This window comes from Parasteatoda tepidariorum, chromosome 2, assembly GCF_982258835.1.
Source record: "Parasteatoda tepidariorum strain Cologne lab strain chromosome 2, Ptep-v5.0, whole genome shotgun sequence".
Lineage (NCBI taxonomy): Eukaryota > Metazoa > Arthropoda > Arachnida > Araneae > Theridiidae > Parasteatoda > Parasteatoda tepidariorum.
Window position 1 is genome coordinate 119,417,998 of NC_141756.1, and position 24,922 is coordinate 119,442,919.

At 27.1% G+C, this 24,922-nt stretch overlaps 1 protein-coding gene across 3 annotated transcripts in view; it reads left to right on the top strand.

Annotated features, from left to right (window-relative positions):
• LOC107445759 (uncharacterized) overlaps positions 1-24,922 on the top strand; it is a 92,769-nt gene that overhangs the window by 43,027 nt on the left and 24,820 nt on the right. For all 3 annotated transcript variants that reach the window (XM_043050116.3, XM_087158225.1, XM_043050115.3), the window contains exons 17-19: positions 2,232-2,346; positions 4,476-4,524; positions 6,626-6,812. In XM_043050116.3, the coding sequence (XP_042906050.2) occupies positions 2,232-2,346; positions 4,476-4,524; positions 6,626-6,812 (351 nt within the window). The remainder of the gene's footprint in view (positions 1-2,231; positions 2,347-4,475; positions 4,525-6,625; positions 6,813-24,922) is intronic.

Here is a 24,922-nt window from a genome sequence, read left to right on the forward strand (position 1 = left end):
ATTTTATTGTAATCAGTTTTTATAAAACGAATTGTTTTCGATAGGTTATAATGTACTTAGTATTTAATATAAAAATTTGATGATTATAAACTTTGCTTATTTTTAAGATATTTTTTCTAAGAAATTTATGTTAATTTTTTCGTCCGACACCCTGTAATTTATTTCCCAGTTATAAAATCAACTACCTAATCTAAACTAGGAAACCGTGTAGTAAGATTGGAATTCTTTAAATATTCTAATTTCTATTAAAAAAAATGAAAACAAAACAAAAAAGAATAAAATTTAGAGAGTTTTATCTTGTTTTTTTTTCTGTAAAATATGCCACAAGAAATTTGACAATTTTGCCTTTGCCAATGTTTCTTAAATAGTAGTGCTAATACAAAATGAACAACATTATTTAAACATTTGACTAAATACTGGTTTAAAGGAAATTATATCAATGAATTTTATAAAGAGCACTGTTTCCATAAAATACAGTATAAAATATTATAAATACAGTATAAATTGAAATGTAAATAAAAAAATAAAAAAAAAGTAATAAAAAAATTAAAAATTAAATAAAAAAAATATTAATGTATAATCTCCTGCTGTTATTTTCTTTTGCTTAATGAAAATACAGTAAACAGTACTTATCCAAGGTTTTTTTGGGTCACTCTGTATTTACTATTTTGTGCAAAAACTACTCAACTCTTTAAAAAAAAAATTTCATTAAAAGCAATATATTCTACAATCTAAACATATTATTTTTTTCCACATCTGTTCAATGATGTATTAAATAAATAACATTTTAAATAAAATACTATATAATATTTAAAAAAATTTTATACCCACCTAAACTTCATAAAGAAAAAAAAAAACATGCTGACCTGGAAATTTTGAGATTTTTACTGGAAAATTAGGGAAATTTGAAACCTGATTTGAGTGGCCACCCTGGTATTTCCAATCAGACTTTTAAAATCAAAATTAAGTTACGAAATTAATTTACCGAATCAAAATTAAGTTACGAAATAAATAAGAATTAATCCTTAATAACCATTAATAATGTTTATAGCAGTTGTTCATTTAAAAAAAAAATTAATTCATAATTTGGCTTTATGTGTTTTCAGTTTTTGTCTTTACACAAAAACAAGTTCATTTCTGGACTAGTTAAAGCTCCAGAAGCCATAAAATTTAAAATATATTATGCTAAAAAATAGAAATTTTCTTCCTCTTATTATCTTTTTAAAAAAATAGTATATATTTATTGGTTATTCTATTCACAATCATTTAAGATTCCATAGCAAAAAAAGACGAAAGGAACAGTTGCTTTGAAGTTTAAATTAATAAAAAAAAAAGTTAAACAACTTCATTTTCATTAACAACTTGTGTATTATTAAGGTTTAATTTTTATTGGCAAATAAATTTCGTTACGAAATCTAGATGCTTAATTTATTAAAATTCATAGCTTTAATGACCCTATTCTGTTTTCCTAATTCCTCGTAAATGGGATTAATATTGCTACAGATTATAGTGTAACTAAAGAAAAGTATGTGGGATGCTGGTCAATTACCCCATTTAAAAGAATACCTTATCACTGTGGGATTATAACATGTTATAATTAAAATCCAAACCTGCACTAAGCATTCACTATTTTGCCTCTTGAACATATTTAAGTCCTGCGCAAATTTCATTAAAAATCTCTGAGTAGTATAAAAACCAATAAAACATAATTAAATTATTCAAATTGCTTATCTTTTACCACAATCCTTTTTTTTCTGGATGTTTGCAATTGTGACAGTAAAAATTTTATTAAAAAATAAAACTTAACGAATTAAGCGTTTTGTTTACTGAAATATATTTATTTAAAAGGGAGTCTAAATCTGAAAAAAGGAAGACATCAAATGTTGCTGCAAGTTTATCCTTGTAACAATTGCTCTAGTCTAAGAAGTTATTAAAAATTAATCCCAACCTATTCTGATTTCTTTTCCTTAAAGATGGTGAAGCAACTACATTTTTGATTCTCTCTCCCATTTATTGCTAATTTACTCCTAACGCTTTTAATATTTAGCTAATTTACTGGCTAGTAATTTTAAGTCTTCAGTGTAGGCCCTGAAATTGCAATTTACTATGAACTTAGAACAGATTTTGACTTTATTTAAATCATTGCACCTTGGTGCTTTAACAATCATTTTTACAATTGAATGCTAATATTTTTTAAAAATACTCCATTTATGTCTCAAATTTTTTTCTAGGCAATGGAAAGTTGTTAGAATCGATGGCACAATATCAAAAACAGAAGAGCGTGAAAGACGCATACAGTTGTTTCAGAAGAACTCGTCATATCCTGTTTTCTTGCTGACGACTCAGGTACTGTTATGTGCATGGTTCCTGACTTTTTTTTTTTTTTAAATCAAAATAATCAGATTTTTTTGTTTTAAATTGGATTTTTTTTTTTTAAATCTAATTTTTATTCAAATACACTGTAAGAACTTTGATTTTTGATTAAAAAAAACTTTATAAATGTTTAATCAAAATTAAATTAATATTAAAACTGTATTATAACAATATTTTAGAAGCTCTAACTACCTAAAACAATTTTTTCATTATAATACAAAGCTTTGAATGCATAGCAATCATTTTGAAACAAATGCATGATTAAAATTTCAAGACTAGATAAAATAGAGAATTCTTTTTAATATAACCTCAAGCTTTAGAAATATACACTTTAAATCAAGAAAATATAATGTAGATTTTGTTTCCATGCTTTTTCAATCGAAAAAGAATTTTAATTAACAATATTTGTAGTTTTTTTGTAAAAAAAACTCATGTTTATTAATTACTTTCTACAGCTATGCAAGTCTATATTAAGACAGCATTAAATGTTTAGTTTAATCTATACTTTCAATCTCAAGAATCAAAACATTTTTAAAAATGTAATTTAAAATATGTTGGTATTTAACAGACACCAAGAAAGAAAGTAATTTCGTTAACTAAAAATAATTAAAGCAGCAGTTATTTTTTAAAAAAAATTGAAACTAAGGAAAGAAAATAGTATAAGTATCAATAATTTAAAACACCGTTTTTTAACTTTTTAAATAAAAAAATTTGATTCATTTGATTTAAATCAAGGATTTTTTTGAACAAAATCATTTGATTTAAATCAAGCTTATTTAAATCAACAAACCCTGGTTATGCTTTATATTTTTTTCACTGTGCAATATAAATCTAAGTATTCTATAGAATGATACATTTTAATTATAATTATGTAAAGGAACATCAATGACCTCTTTGGGATTTTAATATGGAATAGATCATTTCAAAATTCTGTTAAAAACAAAAAAACTTAATGTTGTATGCTGGAAGAAAGTATGAGATAAGATATGAGTTTGACAGAATCAAAGCTTTACCCCGTTAGGGGGCATCCGGGGAATGCTGTACGCACATGGCTACTCAGCAAGAAAAAAAGACAATTCATAAAAGTAGACTTGGTGACAATTCATGGCAACACGTTGTAATAATGGACAAGGGAGGCTAAAGCAACTCCAGCGAAAGCCTTGGGATGATGCTGGCTAAGTACCGCATGCAGAGCAGCAACCTCACCGAGATCCTAAGATTTCCTCCCCCAAACCAACAGGCCGCAAAGAATTCAGTGAAACCTTAAAATTAACAAAAGTAATCACCCAGTAAACAGAATTTAGGTACGTGAGTGTTCAGACATAAAAGGCGAGGCATCAAACAGTAAAAACATTGAATAAAGGTAGCAAACATATTGTGATGATGAAAAGTGCGACAATTTGCACATCGACGAAAGCAGATACAATTTCAAATAGAAGAGTTACAGCGAGGCAGCTGTAAAGAAACATTTGCAAACAAGGGGAAATTCAAAACGTGAACAGTTAGAAAATTTGAAAAAATTTTTAACAATAGGTTAATCGAAAATCATTTCTAAAAAAATGAGTTTGACGGAATATCAAACTGAATAACAAGAAGAAAATAAGTGTGAAATTAAAAAAAGAAGTTAAATTTTTTTTTGCATGTAATTATTACACCTTTTCCCATTGGTCAGCAAGCTTTCAACAACCATTTTAAAAGGGTTTTATGAATTATAAGATGGGTAATTCTCAATTATTATCAAGGTACATTATCATTATATATTTTAGAAAGTTGAAGAAACCAGTGCTCCTAAATTATTTCAATTCAAATTGAAATGATGAAGTGAATTTACATAATCATTCGTCTAATAAAATGTGCATTGCTGTAAGTTTGATAATCATGATATTTTATAATATATTGCTATTATTTGTTTTGCAAAAAAAATTCTGGTGGATTTTTCTCTATTTTTTAAAATGCAATTTTTATTTTGATTAACCTAGTTTAATATTATTCTTAGTGTAATGTATCATATGTTTTGTTAAGTGTTATTAGTTTCATCTGATGTTCTATTATATTGTTAGTTTCAATTTAATGATTTGAAGTTTTTGTAATTTTTTTTAAAGGTTGGTGGTGTTGGAATAACATTAACTGCAGCTGATAGAGTTGTAATCTGTAAGTTATTTTTCTTCTATGTTGTGTCTCAAGACAATATGCTTCCTGCTTTGTCTTTTAATTTAAACACAAATTGATATTGTCATAATTATATTAAGGATTAAATGAATTATTATCAATGAAGTGAGAACTTCAATTACTGTGGCCCCAAAATGTGTGGCTAGAATTACTGTGGCCCCAAAATGTGTGGCTAGAATTACTGTGGCCCATTCAAGTAAAAAAAAATAAAATTCTTTTTTCCAAGGAGGTTGTGCAACCCTAGCCTTTGCAGAACACAGCTTGCCTACAGCTAAATACTATTCTACTTTAGTGAAAATTGTTCCTTCCAAACAATTGTTTCTTTCTTCAGTATAAAATTGTTAAACAGTAGATGAGTTTTATGATGTAAAACTTGGCATTGTATAGAATTTTGTTATACATAGATCATCTTAATATCACGTAACTTTACACTTAACATGGCAGCAGTATTAGTCTGAATCAGATCAATCGTAAAATGCTTAAAAATAATTTTCAGATAAAGCAATTAAAAATGCAATTAAGTATTTAAACTCATCTACTGTTTAACAGTAGATGAGTTTAAATACTTAAACTCATTAATTACAGAAAAAAAATGGAAATTTTCTAGAACATGAAGAGTAATTACAAAGAAATTTATTAATTTTGGTTTGCTTAGCCTCTGAAATTAATAATCTCTTAAAAATTTAGTGAAATATATTTCCCTAAATATCTCTTTAGACTGGATTTCTCAAACAATTCAAAATTGTTTTTGCTTAGTTACTAAAAATTCTGCCATTTTTCTTATTTATACTCATGAAAAAAATTAATTTGATTTATGAAGAATTGTGGTTTATGAAATCAAATTACATAAATCTCTTTGTTAAAATCTGTATAAATCTATTTTAAATCATTATATTTATTAAATTTGCTGTAACTGCAATATGTTGTTAAGCTGAGTTATATTTTTATTTATTTTATTGAGAGTCATGTTATCGTGCAATCAAATGCAAATGACAGTAATTTAACTGGACACATTCAGAAGATTGCAACAACTTTGAACGATATTACAATACAGAAGGCACAAACTTTTTTAAAAAAACCTAGATTATGATTTATAGCAAGTTAGTAAGATACTAAATGAATTTGATAACAAAGGTATGACAGATCAATGTTTAATTATTAAAATAAAAGGAGAATGAGCCTCACTCTCTTCTGTACCTATCTATGTAAATAAATGAAACAAACAGTATGTGTATATACACACACAATAAACTCTTGCTACTGCGATATCCAATACAACAACTCCCTTTATTATGACAATGTTTCGTGTTCCTGACCAACTTGCATGTGAATTAATGTCCTGCACCTCTCAGTATTACAATATTCTCTGAAACAATAAACCCCTGTAAAACGATTTTTTTTTTTAAATTGCAACCTTATTTTCTCCACTCATTATTGCTTTTCAAATATGTAAAAAAAATATTATGCCATTGTTTCCATCTTTTCTGACAAGAGAAGACTCACTGCTGAGCACCCCAAAAAAATTCCACTCGTGGAATCGCCTTCCTTATCTCTTAAGAAGTCACTGAAGTCACATTCCTTCGTGTTAAAAGCTGATCATGAGTCACAAATGACCACAAGAATCACATTAACACCTGAAAGAGTTTTTTTCTGTGGAGGGTGGGTGGAGCACCATTAAGGAACGAAAATCATTTTCCTCCTTTGGCTTCAATGCATACTTTGTCGGTTGACCTGGCAATCAAAAAAAATGAATAAACAAACAAAAATATCTGACTATTTTCAATAAAAATTGTTTTCAGGTATGTTTACGATCTTACTTCCTGAATTTATTTCAATTGTTTTTAATATTTATTCATTATTAGCACACTGCAATTTTATTTTTTATATAATATATTTATAGTTAATAAATAAATAACATTTAAATTTAAAGAAATCTTGTTGTGTCTCCAAAGTATGTAAGCCCTGGATATAACAATAGATCCCTCTACAACACTATTTTTATTTGGTCCCCAAAATATTGTTGTAGCGAGGATTTACTGTGTGTATTTATATATATATAACAAATTCAGTGTATTTCTCACAGATGATCCTAGCTGGAATCCAGCTACAGATGCACAAGCAGTGGATAGAGCTTATAGAATAGGTCAAACGAAGAATGTGGTCATTTATAGGCTTATGACTTGTGGAACAGTTGAAGAGAAAATTTACAGAAGACAGATATTTAAAGATTCTATCACAAGGCAAGCCACTGGCTCATCTGATCCATATAGGTAAATATTTCTTTTAAAAAGTGTAGCTTATTATGAGAAACAGCAGTTGATCAGAGTTATTGATGGACCCTAAGGCAGCATTATTTCGGGTTTTCTGCAACTAACTTCTCCAGCAACAATATTTTGTTTTAAAATACTTTTATTTATAAAAATTACTAATTTAAAGTCACCTTGAAAGTCTCTTTCCTTCGAGGCTAGTATTAAAATGTTACCTAACTGCCCCAGGTGCCACAACATGCAGGCTTCTCCCCAACATGTCTTGGACTGGACAAGAGGGGCGCTCTAAATGACCCACTTTTGGTGGCCGACTTCCTCCGGGTCATGAATTTCATGGACATTGTTTAGCCCTGCTAATTTTGGAGATAAGGAAGAAGAAGAGACTAATTTAAAGTAACAGAAACATTGTGTTTACAGTAGAAATTATAGAATAAAAATGTATAAACATTTTTAATTGTAAAAGTAATATTTTTTTAATTCAAATATTATAGGCGATATTCTAGTATGTAGGCAGAAAAATTAACTAATTATTTCCTCTTTAGAATTTTGTAAATCATTACACAAATTAAAATTGGTAAATAAATTAAAATTTTTACATAAGTTAAAAATCGTAAAGTCCATGAAGTAACTCCCAAAATAAAGATCATGAATCATGCGAATAAGATTCTTTAAAAAAGAGATACTCAAATAAGTGTTAGTAAAATCTTTAAAGAAAAGAAATGAATGAAAGAACACCATTTCTAAAGCGAACTATCTTTTAAACTTGAACGATTTCTGAACGAACAATTTTAGCGAACTTTAAAGATTTTACTTTATATTATTAATTTGAAATTCTAGCTAAAGCCAGTCCTTACCAATTGTTTTTTAAAATCTCAAATGAGATTAGAAAAATCATAATTGTTTCTTTCCACTCTGATGTGCAAGAAAGATATATTTGAAAAAAATTCTGCAGCAAAAAAAAAAGCATTTTTCAAAAAATTCTGCAGAAAGTTAAACTTAAATTTCCCCATCTCAAATGAAAAATCTTTCTGCAAAAATTCTGTGACAATGTCGCCTCAATTCTACTACAGAGTTGATGGACTCCTGACAGTTTATTTTAAAATATTATTGAAATTACAATTAGTCAATTTTATCTCAGATTATCCAAATGTTCTATAAAATAGCTACCATCTAATTAAAAGATTAGCTTATTGCTAATTGGTAGAGTGCTGTGCTTACTTATTTTGTGAGTTTTTCTGATCCACTTAAATCTGATTTTGACCTTAACTCCCACATAAATACGCATTTCGAGTTGTGGAAATGGAACATTAATTCTGGCTTGAGATTTTTTTATAAAGTCTTATGGAGTAATTATGAATCTTGTCCCTTTTTGGTGCTGTACCTAAATGCATAAAAAAATTTTAAGTTGGTACTTATGTAGTAACAAAAATTTGCACATTATACATGTTGTGTAGCGTTTTTAAAAAGTAATTAAAGGTGCTTTTTTCATTCGGGGTTTGTAAAAAGTGCTTAATTTTCTACGATTTAAAGAGTTTTTTTCTTTATCATGTCGATCATCATCATAAATTAGAAGGAAAAAAAATGCATGATTTTCTTAATTTACTCTGCAATCAGAAACTACTTGTTTTTATCATGATTATGTAAAGTTTTTGAATTTTATGATTGTAAAATAAAGAACTTTAAACGATAGAAATTTACATTTTATTACTGTTAGATCCTAATTATGACTTTTTTTTTTTTTTTAAAGAGTGATTAAAAATATTTTTTGTTGAAAAATCTGGCTACGCACCCTGTTACATAATATTTACTTTCTCAGAATATGGATAGAAAATCAATTTGTTGATAATATCACTCAAATTGTATATTTATTTTACGTTGATAATTTTATAACAACTACTTTTGTAGTATTTAGTATCTAGTGTTTTTATTTGGCTAAAAATAGAGTTAAACCAAAATAATGATTAAAAAATAACTTTAGAATAATTTAATGGGGTGCATAAATTGGAAACATTATTTTCTCAAATCTATCATTTTATAGTCATATTTTAGTAATATTTATGTGATATTTCACTGAAAATCCAACTATTACAAGTTCTTCATAATTTCGCCTGTTGCTATGGACTAATGAAATTTTAACTCACTCTTCAGAAAAGTCTGATTTTATTTATTTTTTATTTTAGCTGTTTTCTTTAAGTTTTTTAAATTTAATATATTAAATACGATGCTATTACGAACTATAATTTATCCAGATAAGTTATCACTTTTTAACTTGACAATTAAATTGGAAGTAGCATGTGTCATTTTTTCAACCTTTTCCACATGATTATTCGAATTCCAATAATTTTGATTTGATATACTGTTTTGGATTTGAGTTGTCGCTTTTCAGCATGTTCAATCTGCGCTGATTTTACTGTAAACTCAAATCATTTATTGATTAATTTTACTTCATGTTTTTCCAAATTCCATAATTTTTACTATGTTTTCAACATGCAAATTTCAAATGAGAGTAATCCTTTTTTGACATACTCAATTCGTGATGATTATATTATAAATTCATGTTATTTACCATTTTTTTTCCAGCAGCTATTAATAATTTTTAAAAAAAATCTATTTTGACTTCTCTGATATTTTTTATATTATGTGATTACAATTTGGTTACTTTGGGAAATGTTTGTGAAATGAAGTTCAATATCTAACTTTGAGATTTGGTACAAAAATATTTCTAAAAAATTGTAAAATGGGCGGCATTATCTAATTGTGCCGCTAATTAATTTTCTAAAATTCTGGACTGCATCAGGATTTATTCCATTTCTTAATTGTATTATTGAATGAAATTCAAATTAAGGAAACAAATTTTTATATATAGGCTCTTTTGTGTATAATTCACCTTTCATATGCAAATTTAGCTTCATCATGAAAAATTATGCTTAATTATTTCATTAGTTGTATTGAATTGACTGTGTTGGGATTGCAGACAAATTTGAATTTGTGAAGGTTATCTTAGTAAATTTTGCTACTAATGACACAGGATTGCCACTCCACACAGAGAATAGGGAAAACCTGGAAAATACAAGGAATTTAAAAATCAGCTAAAATATCAGAGAAAATGCAGGGAATTTTGAATTGTTTCTTACAAACTGAGAAAAAATAGGGAATTATATTTCTTGTGTTTGTTTAAAAAAATGCTGAGCTATCAAAGTGTAATTTATGGGTTATTTAAAGATGATAATTCAGCTATATTATGTTATTTTATTTTTTATAGCATTATTTATTTTATGTTGTTGCTTCTTATTTCTCCAAGTTTTTCTGGCAACTAAAACTATCTTTATCCCAATATAGTTCACAAGATTTCAGTGAATGTGTGTTACCTCTTACAGGATTGCCACTCCACAGGGAAAACCTGGAAAATACAGGGAATTTGAAAATCACCTAAAATAACAGGGAAAATGCAGGGAATTTCGATTTTTGTCTTTTGAAAAATGGTGCCCACTCAAAGCGTAATCTATGGGATATTTAGCCCTGATATTTCAGCTATACTCAGGGATGTGGTTCTTCGCTGATTTCCGCTTTTTTTTTCTGATTTTCCAATTTTTCCCGCTAATTTCTGCGGATTTTTTTTTTTTTTGCACAAGTTAAAACATTTTATGAGGAATTTAATTTTCCGCGGAGCGAAAATATTGAAGTCCTCATTCCTCCCTCTGAAGTTTCTCTAAAAATCATTTCCTTGGGATAATACAGGAATAATACTTGAGATTGACCTTTATACAGGGATGAGATTTTTTCGCTTTTGTCTCTCGAATTTCAGCCTTTTTATCAAAAACTCTGATTCTCTAAAAGTTTCTTTTTTTAAAAAATAAATATTCCGATTTTTTTTTAAAAATTCAGTCGTTGAAATAAAATAATTATATTTATTTATGATTTTCAAAGATAAACAGAAAATTCAAACTGCGTCCTAGCTGCTAACTCTTCCTCATTTTTACTTATTTTAGCTAATTTCTCCGCTTTTGTGCACAGAAAATAAGATTTTCCGTATTTTTATCCGTCCTCCGGATCGCTCGTTTTTCGTAATTCGTCGTATTCCGTTTCGTCACTGCTTCCTGTTTTCTGGCTTGAAAGCAAACGAAAGAAGAAAAAAAATAGAGGTGGATTTGCGGTGAAAATATTTATTTGCTCATTTAATTTTGTTAATTTTTATTTATTATGTCTAAACAAAGACATTACAAACAAGCCTTTTAGAAATCCCAAGACCAGACTCTGCATATATCTCGATTCTTATGTCAATCATTGATTTTCGTATTTACCTGATTTAAAATTTGCGCTTTGCGATTCTTATTCACGCTATTTAAATATTGCGCATTATGATTCTTATTTACGAGACTTAAAAATCCAATATCGCATTTTGTATTTACTCGCTTTTGAAACCCTTTGTAGCGATTCGTATTCACCCGAGCTTAAAATCCAAAGTCGGGATTCGTTTTTGCGGTTGTAAAATCAAACATCGATTTTCGTATTTATTAGTCCTTTTTAGAAATTAGACTTGGGATTCGTATTCGCACGATTTAAAGATTATGCATTGTGATTCGCATTTATGTGATCTAAAAATTACGCATCATGATTGTATTTTCGCATTTTTTAAATTCGATAGAGTTTGATATTCACGTGATTTAAAAGCCTCATATGGGGATTCATTTTCTCTCAATTTAAAATCATGCATGTGATTCATATTCATACAATTTTATAATTAACCATCGGGATTTATAATCACATAGTTTACAAGTTTAAGGATCACATTTTTTTTGTGTCAAATTTTTGGATATAAGTAGTATATGGGGGGGGGGCTAGAGGACACATCTAAACTCCTTATATATAATCATTTTAAGCCCTTTTTGGCAATTTTAACATCGAAAAATGATATAAAATCTTTAAAAACAACAACTTTTGAAAATCAAAAACACTAAAATTTATGTGTTTTGTTTTGAAAAACCTCTCATTTTAGGTCAAAAAACACTAAAAACAACTTTGAGTTAGCTTTGAAACAAAAGCATCAAAATGAACATTCTAATGTGAAATATGAACAAATAATTGACAAAACAAGTCATATAACTTTGACAAAGTTGTTTTCGATATGTGAATAAACTCCATTATTTAAGTTTTTTAAAAAGGAAAAAAAAGCAGCGTCCCCAAGATGGAGACACTGATTTTAAAAATTCAGAAAATAAAAAGTAAGGAAAACTTAAGCTTCTTCTAATTCATAATCAGAAATTTTGTTATTTATCCAACCTTTGAAATTAAATATATAAATACCTTTGTTAATTTTCTTCATGCTTTTATCAGATAATTCTTCTGAACTTTTACTCAAAAAATATTCTTTTTCATTATCTAGTTTTGCAACGACTGTTTCTCCATATTTTGTATCTATTTTTCTTAGAGATATTAAATTGTATTTACCGACTTTTAAATCTCTTAAACTATAAATATCTGTACGTTTCTTAAGACTATTGAATTCTTCCATTTATTATATTTCATTTTTATAAATACATATTCATTTTCTGAAGATTATTTTTCTGATATACTTATTTATAATTTCATAAGATGTTTCATTCACTATTTCTATAGCTTTCTCTTTTATTTCATCATTTTCGATTTTATTTACTAAATCTTCTAATATATCAATATAGGTCATGATCAAATCATCAATTCCAAATCTATCGTGAGTTTCATTAATTTCCATTAAATCACAAATCAAGCATACTAAATCATATATTTCATCATTGGTTTCCAAGTACTTTAATTCTTCCATTTATTAAGAACCGTTTTTTGAAATACAATTCTTATAGTACATGCATTTACGTAATGAACATCCAGGACCTAAAATTTTTGCACATTTTGGTACTTCAATATCTAAATCCTTGGATGGCATATTTAATTATTGTAGTATCTCTTTTTCCATAATTCCTCCTTTAAATGCAAACGTACCACGATATAAATCATAAAGATTTTGAATATATAATTTTACATTATTATTACTAATCCAGAGCTCTTTGTTATTAGGAGTCCTTTTAAATCTTAGACCATGTATCTCTGTAGCACATTTACGTACTATACTCAGTTCTTGATCATCTAGTTCACAGTCCAGTGTAAATACACTGATTGTTTCACCAAAAGGTAATTTTGTATGTACCCACCCTATTTCTCGGACTATCTTGCGATTTGGAAGTATAAATCCTTGAATATTGATAATAAGAGTTATGTCATTCATATTTATTAGAAAGTGTCTTTTATAAATACTTTTCAAAAAGCTTTCTTTTCAACTTGTACAACCGTCTTTTTCCAAGTATTACATTTATAACACGAGGTCATATTAATAGGAAATCCTTTCTTATCCAAAGTAAGAAAGATACCCATATTATCAGTTCTCTTTTTACATTTTTCGCACCAACGTCTATCATCCATATTTATTAGAAAATGTTTTTTATAAATGAATATAGAAGATTTAAAATATAGAAGATATTAAAAAATGGAAGATATAAAATATAGAAGATATAAAAAAATAGAAGATATGAAAAATGGAAGATTTAATATCCAAAAGGTACAGTGTTATAATCGTCCAAAATTCTTCTTTTATCAAACCCAAACATGTATCTTTTATTTGTCTTAATACTTGAAATATTTCGATCTTTTTCGATTTTAAATTGATTGATTTCTACATCTAAACAATCTTTTTCACCAGTTATTATTTTCATTCTATTATCAAAATCTAATACAGTTTCACTCTGGTATGACATTTTAAATCCTTTAACTTTTCCATGTACAGAATTATCATTCAATATATAACCATAATCTTTAGAGGCTCCAGCTAACCAAGATGCTATGTATTTATCATTTTCCAATTCATTTGTCCATTCTCCTAACATGCATCCTGTTTCAATTTTAATGGTTCCATCGTCTATATACACTACACTATCTGTATCATAATAAAGCACTTTATCTCCTAATTTATCTAACATTTCATATAATCTAATTCTAGCTGAACTAGTTGTAAAAGCGGCTATATATACGTTGGTATTGAAGTTATTTTTTTCAAATTTATCTTTCATTTTATAAGTCATTTCAACACAATCGTCATTCAAAAAATTCATATTTATATCTTTAATAGTGTCATCTAAAATAATTCTGTAAAAATCTTCAATTTCTATTACGTATTCTGTTTGCTTCATATTATTTCTTTGTCCAAACTTACCCCATAAAGAATTTAAACATATCTTGGCTATAAATCTCAAACCTGGATTGTCTTCAATTTTATCTAATTTTATATTCAATTTTTCTTTAACTACTCTTTTGTATTCTTTCTCATTTTTGAAATTGTTTTTCCATTTGTCGCATGTTTCCAGTTTTATCTTTAAGAACATTTTAACATATTTTTTAAAAAGTTTGTTTGATTTATTTTCAAAATGCCAAACTTCATAGATATTTAAAATCTCATATCCTTTTTTAATTGCTAGTTTCATTTCATCAGTTGTCCAAGTTCCTATTATACATCTATCCTCATCACTATGTTTACATTCAGAATTTCTTATCTTATAACAGATATCACATTTTTTCTTCTCCAAGGCTGTTTTGAAATGATTACATTTTATTGTTTCTGAACAACTTCTACATAATGAAAATATTAACTTTTCTGCTTTATAAGGTAGTACAGGATGATATAATTTTTTTGGTGGAAGTACTTTACATTTAATTAATCCATACCAATTGTCATTATAATTTTTAGGATTATATATCTTTTTTGGATGTTTAATGGGATAGTAATCAAAGTAATTTACAGTTGGATACAGTGAACATAAATCGATATATCTACCTTTTTCGTTATCCTTCATTTCATATTTTAATTTGGTAGGTTCACATCTTCCTCCAAAAAATGCATCTCTGGGATTTAAACGTTCTACAAAATCTCTTTTCCATTCTTTTTTCATGTATTTTTTCATATCTTTATTATTATCAAAATCACACTCCCACATTCTTATTAATTCGTATCCTTCTTTTATTATTTTCTTATTTAACTTCTTAGTTTTTTTATATAAATCTTCCATGAGCATCTGATTTATAGTATTTACTTGTGTTTTAGTATAACATTTAGGACATCCATGCCAGAAGCAACCTTGAAATTGAAATACTGTATTCTTATAAAACCCATCTACTTTATAATATTTCTTACCCAATTTGATTTTTTTCTCTCCTCCATTCAAAGCATGACGAATATTAATGTTTTCAGTTTTAGATATATAATCTAGCCAAGCAATTGATTTTTTACTATATTGATCTTTTTGAATTTTATCTTCATCAATAGCTATTGTTTTCTCTTTTAAGAATTTATCTCTGTAAATAGCCATACATAAACCAGCTAAAGTTACATACTTAAAAGGATCAACATTCACAGTTTTTAAAAATAATCTTCTTAATTCTAGACAACCTTTTCTTAAAATATCTACATCAGATCTACAGTATTTGGTAAATTCTTTTTGAAAATCAAATGTTTCATGTTTCACAGAATCATACCATTTATCAAATTTTTTTCTGTCTTCTTTAACCATATAATCATATCCATAGTAATATTTTTTAGGATATTTGCCTATATATTTTTGATTCTTTTCTTTATTGAAAAGATGAGGAAAATAACCTTTAGCTAATTCATTCAAACCAAATGTTTTTGGAAATTTTTTAAGTGGACACATTGTAAAATTAATAGAGTCTATAAATCTTATGTTATATCCTTCTGCTTTCATATATGCTAACTTATTTCCCTGATAAATTGTAAATATCTTTATATGATTTTTGAAACAATATTTAGCTAAAAACTGAAAATCAAAGCCTTTTCCATAATGAGCTATGTATTACAGTATATCCAAAATGATGATCTTTAAATAACCATTCACAAAATTCATTTTCATTTCTAAATTTTGTTTCACATCCATTAAAATCACGGCATATAACCAGATTTACTTCATGAATTCCACTATCTTGCATAGTTTCCACATCAAAAAATAAGTATTTTTCAGTATAATCATATTTACATTTAACACACCAATCTTTCTTATTGCTTATATTTTCAACACAATTATCTTTACAAATACCTCCTTTACTATCTTTATGTTGCATAAAACATTCATGACCTCTTGTCACAAATTTTCTACAATTCCAGCATTCATATTCGCCACATATATGCTCATCAGGTTTTCTATGGTACCAATTAATTACACGTTTACATTTCAAACATTTCCAAAGCACTTTACAAACACTGAAACCTTTTGAATTTGTCTTTATATGATTATTAAAACATTTCTGTCCTTTAAATTTACGATTGCAATCTTCACAAAATATTTCTTCTCCTTCACAATCAGATTCTTTAACAAAACATCTATCACATTTTAAAGGACATTTATGTTGATCACTTCTTTTATATCCTATTTTACAATAATTGCAATAGTTATTTTTACCTAAAAATCCAGTCATAGACGTAATGACATCAAAATGATTTATATTCTTATATATAAATATGCAAGTAAATTTATATTCACCACTGTATATAATTTCATTACCATTTTCTCTACAAACAATATTAATTTGAATATCTAAAAATTTTTCAAATATTTTAACTTCTTCTAAGCAACATACTTCTAATGCAATATTGCATAAATAATGTAATTTCACAGCTAAAGTTTTTTGTAACATGCGTCCTTTTCTAATATACAATATTTGATTATTCGATAATTTTTCAATACATAATTTATCACTTAATAAATCAGGATTCTGAATCGCTAAAGCTGTTACAATTGATCTAGCTAAACAAATACTATCATCATTTTTTATTTGACAAATACTTTTCTTTTTAACTGGATCAGTTTCAGAATACAATTTTAAAGCCTTATGTCTTCCTCCATGAGGTAATTCAATAACATTAAAATCAAATATACATTCTGTTATATCTAATTCTTTATATTCCATTTGGTTAGATAATTTATCAATATATTCTTCAAAAGCTACTTTAGTTGACATCATTTTATCATGAAAGGGTGTATTTAATTTTGGATTATAAGTAATTACATCTACTTTTCCTACAATATTTCCAATTGCTCTTCTAAATATATTTTTTAAAATATTTTGGTACTGTTCAGGTAAAATTTTGGATCCTGCAACTCTATATTGTTTTCTATATACTCTATATTTCTTGATAAAGTCACCTCTGGATTCAATAATTTTATAATCTGGTTTAAAAAATTGTTTAAGATTTACTTCTCTTTTAATTTTATTCTTTATCTTTTGAGGTCTATATATAGCATTTAAATTAGATTCAGTTATTATATTTTTTTCTTCTTTTGGTTCAAATTCTCCATCTTTATATCTTAAATTATATGAATCAAAAACTTTTCTTAACTGATTCCTTTTACAGGGATATTTGTTAAATTTTTTTGTTTTTCTTTTCAAATATTTAGAAGCATCCAATCCCAAATAATCTGTTAATATAGGCTTATATTTTCCTGTTGTTCTGACGTATGAAATTATAGAATCAATAATATTATCAGTAACAGGAATTTTAAATTTAGTTATTAAAGCTTTCAATTTTTTCTCACTGAAAGTTGAGAGTACATCACTCAGGTGTTTAAACACCTTCATCATGTCTCTTATTTATTGGCAAGTAAATTTATAAAGGCTTTTTAAAACTCCATCTTCTTTGTTTTTAAAAATTATTTTTATAAAAGTTCTTCCATTTGTTTTAATTCTTCCATTCTTTTTATGTGAATTTTACTTTTAAAGTGTCTCTGTTTATGTGTATACGAATAATATCTTCCGCAATCACATTGATATTGAATACATTTTTTCTTAAGGTCACATTTAATACATCTTTTAAACATATATTTTTTATTTTTGTAAAATTCTTCTTCTGATTTTAAAACATTACAATCGCGACAAACTTTCTCCATTTATAAGATGGTGTTTTTATAAATGGATTATTAATGAAGGGTCAGTGACCCTTTATAATATTTAAATCTACTTCAGAATTATTTCTTTAGGAATGAAAGATTTTTCTAAATCCTTTTCAATTAAATCATTCATCACATCAAAACATTCATTGTAATTATTAACTATTAATTTTACAATTTTTTGAAGATATAAATAATTAAGAATGTAAACTTCTTTGCGTTTACTATCTTTAAAATCTATGAGTATTCTTTGAATCAATTTATCAACCTCTCTTGCTTCATAAACTTTTTTGAAATATACGTAATAATACAAGTCATTAGAATTTCTGCCCGTATTATAACCAGCTAATCTTGCTTTTAAATTTTTAGTATGTCCTACTTTAAAATTGTTATTCTTTGAATAGTGAAGTGTTGTTGCTATGTAAATATATGAATCTTTACTTTTTACTTTTACATTGTCGATAAAATTTTTAATATTATTATTTGCTAGCTTTAATTTTTCAATTTCCTTATCTTTTAATTTTAATTCTTTTTTCAGTTTATATTCTCCTGCTTTTCTAATATTAGGAAGAACTTCTTTAGTTACCCAATTAGTAAATTCTTCTGCTTTAGGCATTTTAGATCTAAATATTAACTTATAAAGAGCTGATTCATTAATAAATATCGTTTGGTTATGAAGGTCAGTATTTGACTGACCTTTAAAATTTTTAAATATAATCTTATTTTCATCAGAAACGTTATCTAATATTGCTTGCTTTGGCCTTTTATATTCTAATATTCTAGCTATATCAGTACCTTTAAGCGACAGCTTTCAGCTAAACCAAGGTTCATTATCTTTATCAATTATAATCATAACACTTTTATTATTAAAATTTAATTTATTATTCTTAATATCAATAATATTATCCATAGTATTTATATGAGAATGTTTTTTTAAAACAGATTACTTTAAGCTTAAAATCAGAGAATATAATCCAGATTCATTGATAAATATGGTTTTTACATCAATATTTTGGAGGCCATGTTTCACGGCCTCTGGAAAATGTTTATATTTCGTTGATAAAATTGGTATGTGGATTTAAATTTTCTTTGATTTTCAGGGGTCTTTGATTTTCAGGGTTCCACGATACCTCCTCGTTCCAGGGGGGAGAGAATTCTCCCTAGCTGGATTTATCATTTATAAATGAATTCCATAAATCTTCATATTTCTTTTTCCCTTTAATTTTTATAGAATTATTAATATTGAAAAGATCACAAATCTTCTTCATATAAAACAAGTATTTTAAATTCTTTTCGTAATAACAAAAATCTAAGAACTTGTAAAATAATTCATTTGCCTCATTCGTAAAATTCAGTTTATGTTTTCTTTTCAAACTATTAAAGAAATATATTCTACTTTTGAGTCGCTGCTTTAAAAAAGTATTTATATCAATATTGTAATAGGATTCATCTTCAGAACTATCATAACAAATTTCTTTCTTTTTAATTTGTTTAAGCACTTTTAAATAATTATCAGGAATATCCATTTATTTACGAATGTTTTTTAAAAATAGATGACAGCACTAGTACGTTAAAAGAATAATTTTTGAGTGTTATCTTTTAAAGATAAGGAAAGTAAAATGTTTTCCAAACAAAAATAATTATTAAACACAAGCTGATTTTTAAAGTGTAGATAAACATACAAGATAAAATAAACATATTTTTAAGTATTATTCTTATAAAAATTAATTTATATTACAAGAGAAAAATTTAACTCAAGGAAATTTCTTTTAAAACTTAATAATTTTCTTGTTGAACTGTAATTTCCTTTTTCACATATAGATGACTCTGAGAGGTCAAAGTTTAATAGCTCTTTATATCTTATAATAAGGATAAGATTCTTACACTGTCGGCCTCAGTGGCCGAGTTGGTTAGGGCGCCCTTAGAGAGTTAGGCAGCGAGTTTGAGGTAGTGAGTTCGATCCTCGTTCACCCACTAGGGTAGGAGATGAAACAGAGCTCCACGTAGTGTAGATGCTGAATAGGGACCGAAGTCGGTACCTTGGATTCCCTCCCTCATAGCAACGAGGTCGAGTAGCCTCCCCCATAGCAACAGGGGTTGAGGAAAAAAAAAAAAGAACCGGCTGAGAGGTGAAAAAGGCCTATAACATCATCCTGTAAATAAATAAACAGCTACACCTCTCAGCAGAAGAGGCCATTTTGCAATTTTTTTCTTTGATTTTTAATTAATATAAAAACACAAGTAAATGTTTTTCGTTTCTTGCAATTCTTTTCAATTTTAATACATCTCGTAATCGATACACCCACACATCTAATAAATCCTCATTGTCTTCAAATTCTGGAAAAATATCATAAAATATTACTTTTCTAAAATAGTGTAATTTCATTACCTTTTTTAAATGATTTTCAATAATTCTCATATTATCATAAGATTCCAATTTGAAATCGTCTCTCGCTGTAAATATTATATTGTGGTGGTTTTTTCTCCTTAAATTATCATATTCTAACTCTATTCTAAAATTGAATAGATTTATATTAAGTAATAAAATTTTATTTATATTTTTTTCAAACATATTTATTTACATTTAAAATCCAGAGGCCGGAGAAGAGGCCCCTGAAATTTAGGGGCGTAGAAGGGAGTCGTGTTTTAAGGCTCACGTTATTAAAGAATAAAAAAGCTAATTTTGTAGAGTTTTTGGAAAAATAATATAAAATTCAAAACGAAAATCAACCCCTCCGAATTTGGGGAGGTTGAAATAGAGGGTATTTACCCTAATTTTTATGTGTTTTATGGGGGGGGGGTGATTCACCCTCCCATAATTTCGATTAAAATCTTATGTTTTTATAAAATATCTTTTTTATCTATCCAACTGTTAAAATCATTTGAATAACCTAACCATTTAACGAGTAATTTATCTCCTTTTTTTCTAATTATCTTTTCAATTTTATATACTTCATCCGTCTTATTATATTTAACTAATTCATTTTCATAATAAGTACCTTTTATCTCCTCACTATTTAAATCATTTATTCTATATGTAATTGGATCTGTTCTCAATATTTCTGCTATGATGAAAATTTCTTCAGTAAATGTAGGGTGATAACCTCTCGTAAACGTTTCTTTAAATTTTGAAATTCTTACTTTATCACCTATTTTAAATTTTGGTTTCCTGATTACTTTTCTAACATACAAGTTATTATAAACAAGATTTTCATTCGTTTTTTTACTTGCTTCGGTAGGTGACATTTTTATAGATCTATGATATGAATTGTTGTAATTTTGAACTAATTTATTTAAGATACAGGGATGAGATTCTTCCGCGGATTCGCGGATTTCCGCTTTTTCTCAGATTTTTCCATTTTTTCCGCTGAAATTGTTATTTGCACAAGTTAAAATATTTTATGAGGAATTTAATTTTCCGCGGAGCGAAATTATTGAAGTCCTCATTCCTTCATCTGAAGTTTCTCTAAAAATCATTTCCTTGGGATAAAACTGGTTGACCTTTATACAGGGAAGAGATTTTTTTCGCTTTTGTCTCTCGAACTTCAGCCTTTTTATCAAAAACTCAGATTCTCTAAAAGTTTCGTTTTTTTTATTTATTTATAAATACCCCGTTTTTTTTTTTAAAAAAAATTCTGTCGTTGAAGTCAAATAATTATATTTGTTTACGATTTTCAACGAAAAACAGAAAATTCAAACTACGTCCTAGCTGCTAACCCTTCCACATGTTTACTTATATTAGCTATTTTCTCCGATTTCACGCACAGAAAATAAGATTTTCCGTATTTTTTATCCGTCAGCGGGATAGCTCGTATTTTCGTAATTTAGACGTCGCTGCTTCTTGTATTCTGGAGTGAAAGCGAACAAAAAAAGCGGGGAAAAAATAGAGGTGAATTTGCGGTGAAAATATTTATTTGCTCATTCAATTAATCTTGTAAATTTTTATTTATTGTGTAAACAAAAAACAATTCAAACAAGCCTTTTAGAAATCCCAAGTCCAGACTCTGCAAATATCTCGATTTTTATTCACGCGATTTTAATATCATTCATCGATTTTCGTATTTACCTGATTTAAAAGTTGAACGTTGCGATTCTTATTCAGGTCATTTAAATATTGTACATTGCGATTCTTATTTACGAGATTTAAAAAACCAATATCGCGATTTGTATTTACGAGCTTTTAAAACCCTATGTAGCTACGCGAGCTTAAAATCCAATGTCGTGATTCGTTTTTGCCGTTGCGATTTTAAAATTATGCATCTTGATCTAAAAATTACGCATCATGATTTGTATTTTCGCATTTTTTAAATTCGATGTAGTGGTTCTTATTCACGTGATTTAAAAGCCTCATATCGGGATTTATAATCACAAGGTTTACAAATTTAAAAATCGCACTTTTTTTGTCAAATTTTTGTTTTTATATATATATATATATATATATATATATATATATATATATATATATATATATATATATATATATATATAATTTCCCTTGTTAATTTATACAGTTTTTCCATGTGCAAATCCGTTTCGGGCAAATCCGTGGATAAATTGTTTGCTAAAAATTTCTTTATTAATTTATACAATTTTCCATGTGCAAATCCATTTCGGGCAAATCCGTGGTTAAAATTATCTGCTAAAAATTTTTTCTTTGTTAATTTTTCCATGTGCAAATCCATTTCGGGCAAATCCGTGTTAAAAATTATCTATTAAAATTTTTTCTTTGATAATTTAAATAATTTTTCTATGCGCTAATCCATATCGTGCAAATCCGCGGCTAAAATTATTTACAAAGCAGGCAATTTATGTTTCTATTTTATATTTTTTCTTAAATAAACATCTATCTTCTAAAACTATTTATGATCAATTTTTAAAATTATCCAGTATAATATTACCTTGCGCACATCCATTTCGGGCCCATCCTTGGTAACTAACAAATCAAAACTCAGAATAACAAATCACTTCAGCAGTGCAGTAAGAACGACACTTTAAAACCCTTTTGTTACACTCAATTTGCGCTTTTGTTTTCATATTTTGTAATCTGGCAATCTTTCTGCGAAAACATTTTTAAATTATTCTTGAAAAATAACTGTCCATGTAAGTTGTTATGATTTTGCTACTCGCTTTATATGTTTTTAATGTTTTTTCTTTTTATTTTATCTGTTTTTACATGTTATATTTACTTTTTATGATCTATTTTTATGTAGTTATTTTATAAAAAAAAATTTTGAGTGCTCCTCACACTATTGTATTAATATATTTTGCTTTGGCTTTATTGATACAATATCAGAAAGCACTCTGTTTTACGGATATAATCGTGTGGGCTGAAGAAAAGATTATATCTTTTTTTTCCGGTTTTTTAATTAACATTTCACTTTTTTTTTTTTTTTTTAATAAAATGTTTGTTATTTTTTTTACTTATTATTTCCCACCCCCCTTTTTTTCATATGTCTATAATTTTTCTTTGTTTTATTCTTCATTTTGAACTTATATATATATATATATATATATATATATATATATATATTTCCTCTTTTTCACTTTCTGACTACTCTCATCCCTGAAGATATCAATATATCTTTCTGTTTTATTAGCTGCCAAGTATTTTCTTATTTTTCCATTTAATGTACGATTAAAGCGTTCAACCACTGAACACTTTATTTCTACGTTTTCAGTTGCAAACCACTTAATATCATAGTCTCTAAATATTTTTTGAGTCTCTTTAGAAATGAATTCAGTTCCTTTATCTGTCTGGATGTGATAAGGATGCTGTTCTTTAAATATTTTTTTAAAGGCATCTGTTACTTCTTTACCTGTTTTTCTCTGAATGGGAACTGCCCAAGCATATTTACTAAATATATCAATTACAGTTAAAATATAATTCATTCCGTCATTAGATTTACTAAAGGGCTTTATAAACAATAAATCAGCTTGCCATTGATCATCAATATGAGAAACATATATTCGTCTTCTTTTGAATTTTCTAACGAGAGGTTTATATCTTGTGTATACATCTTGAGTATGAAGAAAATCAGCAATTTCATTTTGAGTAGATTTTGTTTTCCGTTTCAATTCATTCATTCCACAATAGCCAGTTTCAGGATCATAATATACAGTTTTTATATCCTCCTGTTTCAGGGGTTTAATGACGCCCTGTTCTAGAGCGTCGTTTTTCTTAAAAAAGAACACTTTTTAGATCCGCAAATTGCACATATTCCTTTTGTCATTGGACTACCTTTTTTATTAATTACATGTTCGATATCCTTAGTATTTGTATGGTTTTTACATTTTAAACAGTATATCAGTGAACCCATTCCAAATGTCTTTTTTGCTTTTATAATAGGTTTAACAACTGCTCAGTCAATTCTTTCACGAATGGTAGGATTTGGAATTGCATCTAACTCATTTATCATATTTGTATCACATACTTCGTTTCTAGTTTTTGTATCTTTGTTTTTTAAATAACAAACATCGTGTCTGTATGCAGCTTCATCTACTTTATTTATAGGTTTTGACCATTCTTTATATGTTAAATCATCATTCAATCTCTTTTTTCCTCGTAGTAATTGGGTTCCAGGACCTGTAAAATTATGACCTGGTAAATGCATTTCAAAGGGTAAATTGTTAATAGTTTTATTAATTACACCCTTTCCTGTTTTACACTTGCAATTCTTTTTATTACACATTTATTTAGATAAAAAAATTATTTGTTGACATACTTGTAACCATTTAATTGAGACTTCTTTATATATCTTTCTATGGGGAAATATTGTAAATTTTGAATATATTCAACTTCCCTCATATATACTTCTTGTTCAGTCAGATTGCTTGATTTGTACAAATTTAATAGTTGTTTATAGAATTTGAAAGCTTGTTTATATTCACTCTTTTTAGCTGAAATCTTCAAAGATCTATCTATTATTTCAATTACACCAGCTGTTAAACTCAAGGCTGATAAGGGTAGAAAAACGAAACTTATTAAGCCAGAAGCACTAAATAAGAACTTTCCTACTGATAACGATAAACTCAAATTATTCATCAATTGATAAGATTTCCTGTTTATATAAATTCTTTTTTCAAGATATTCTTCCATTTATATAGGATGAAATGTTTTATCTCGGTATCTCATTT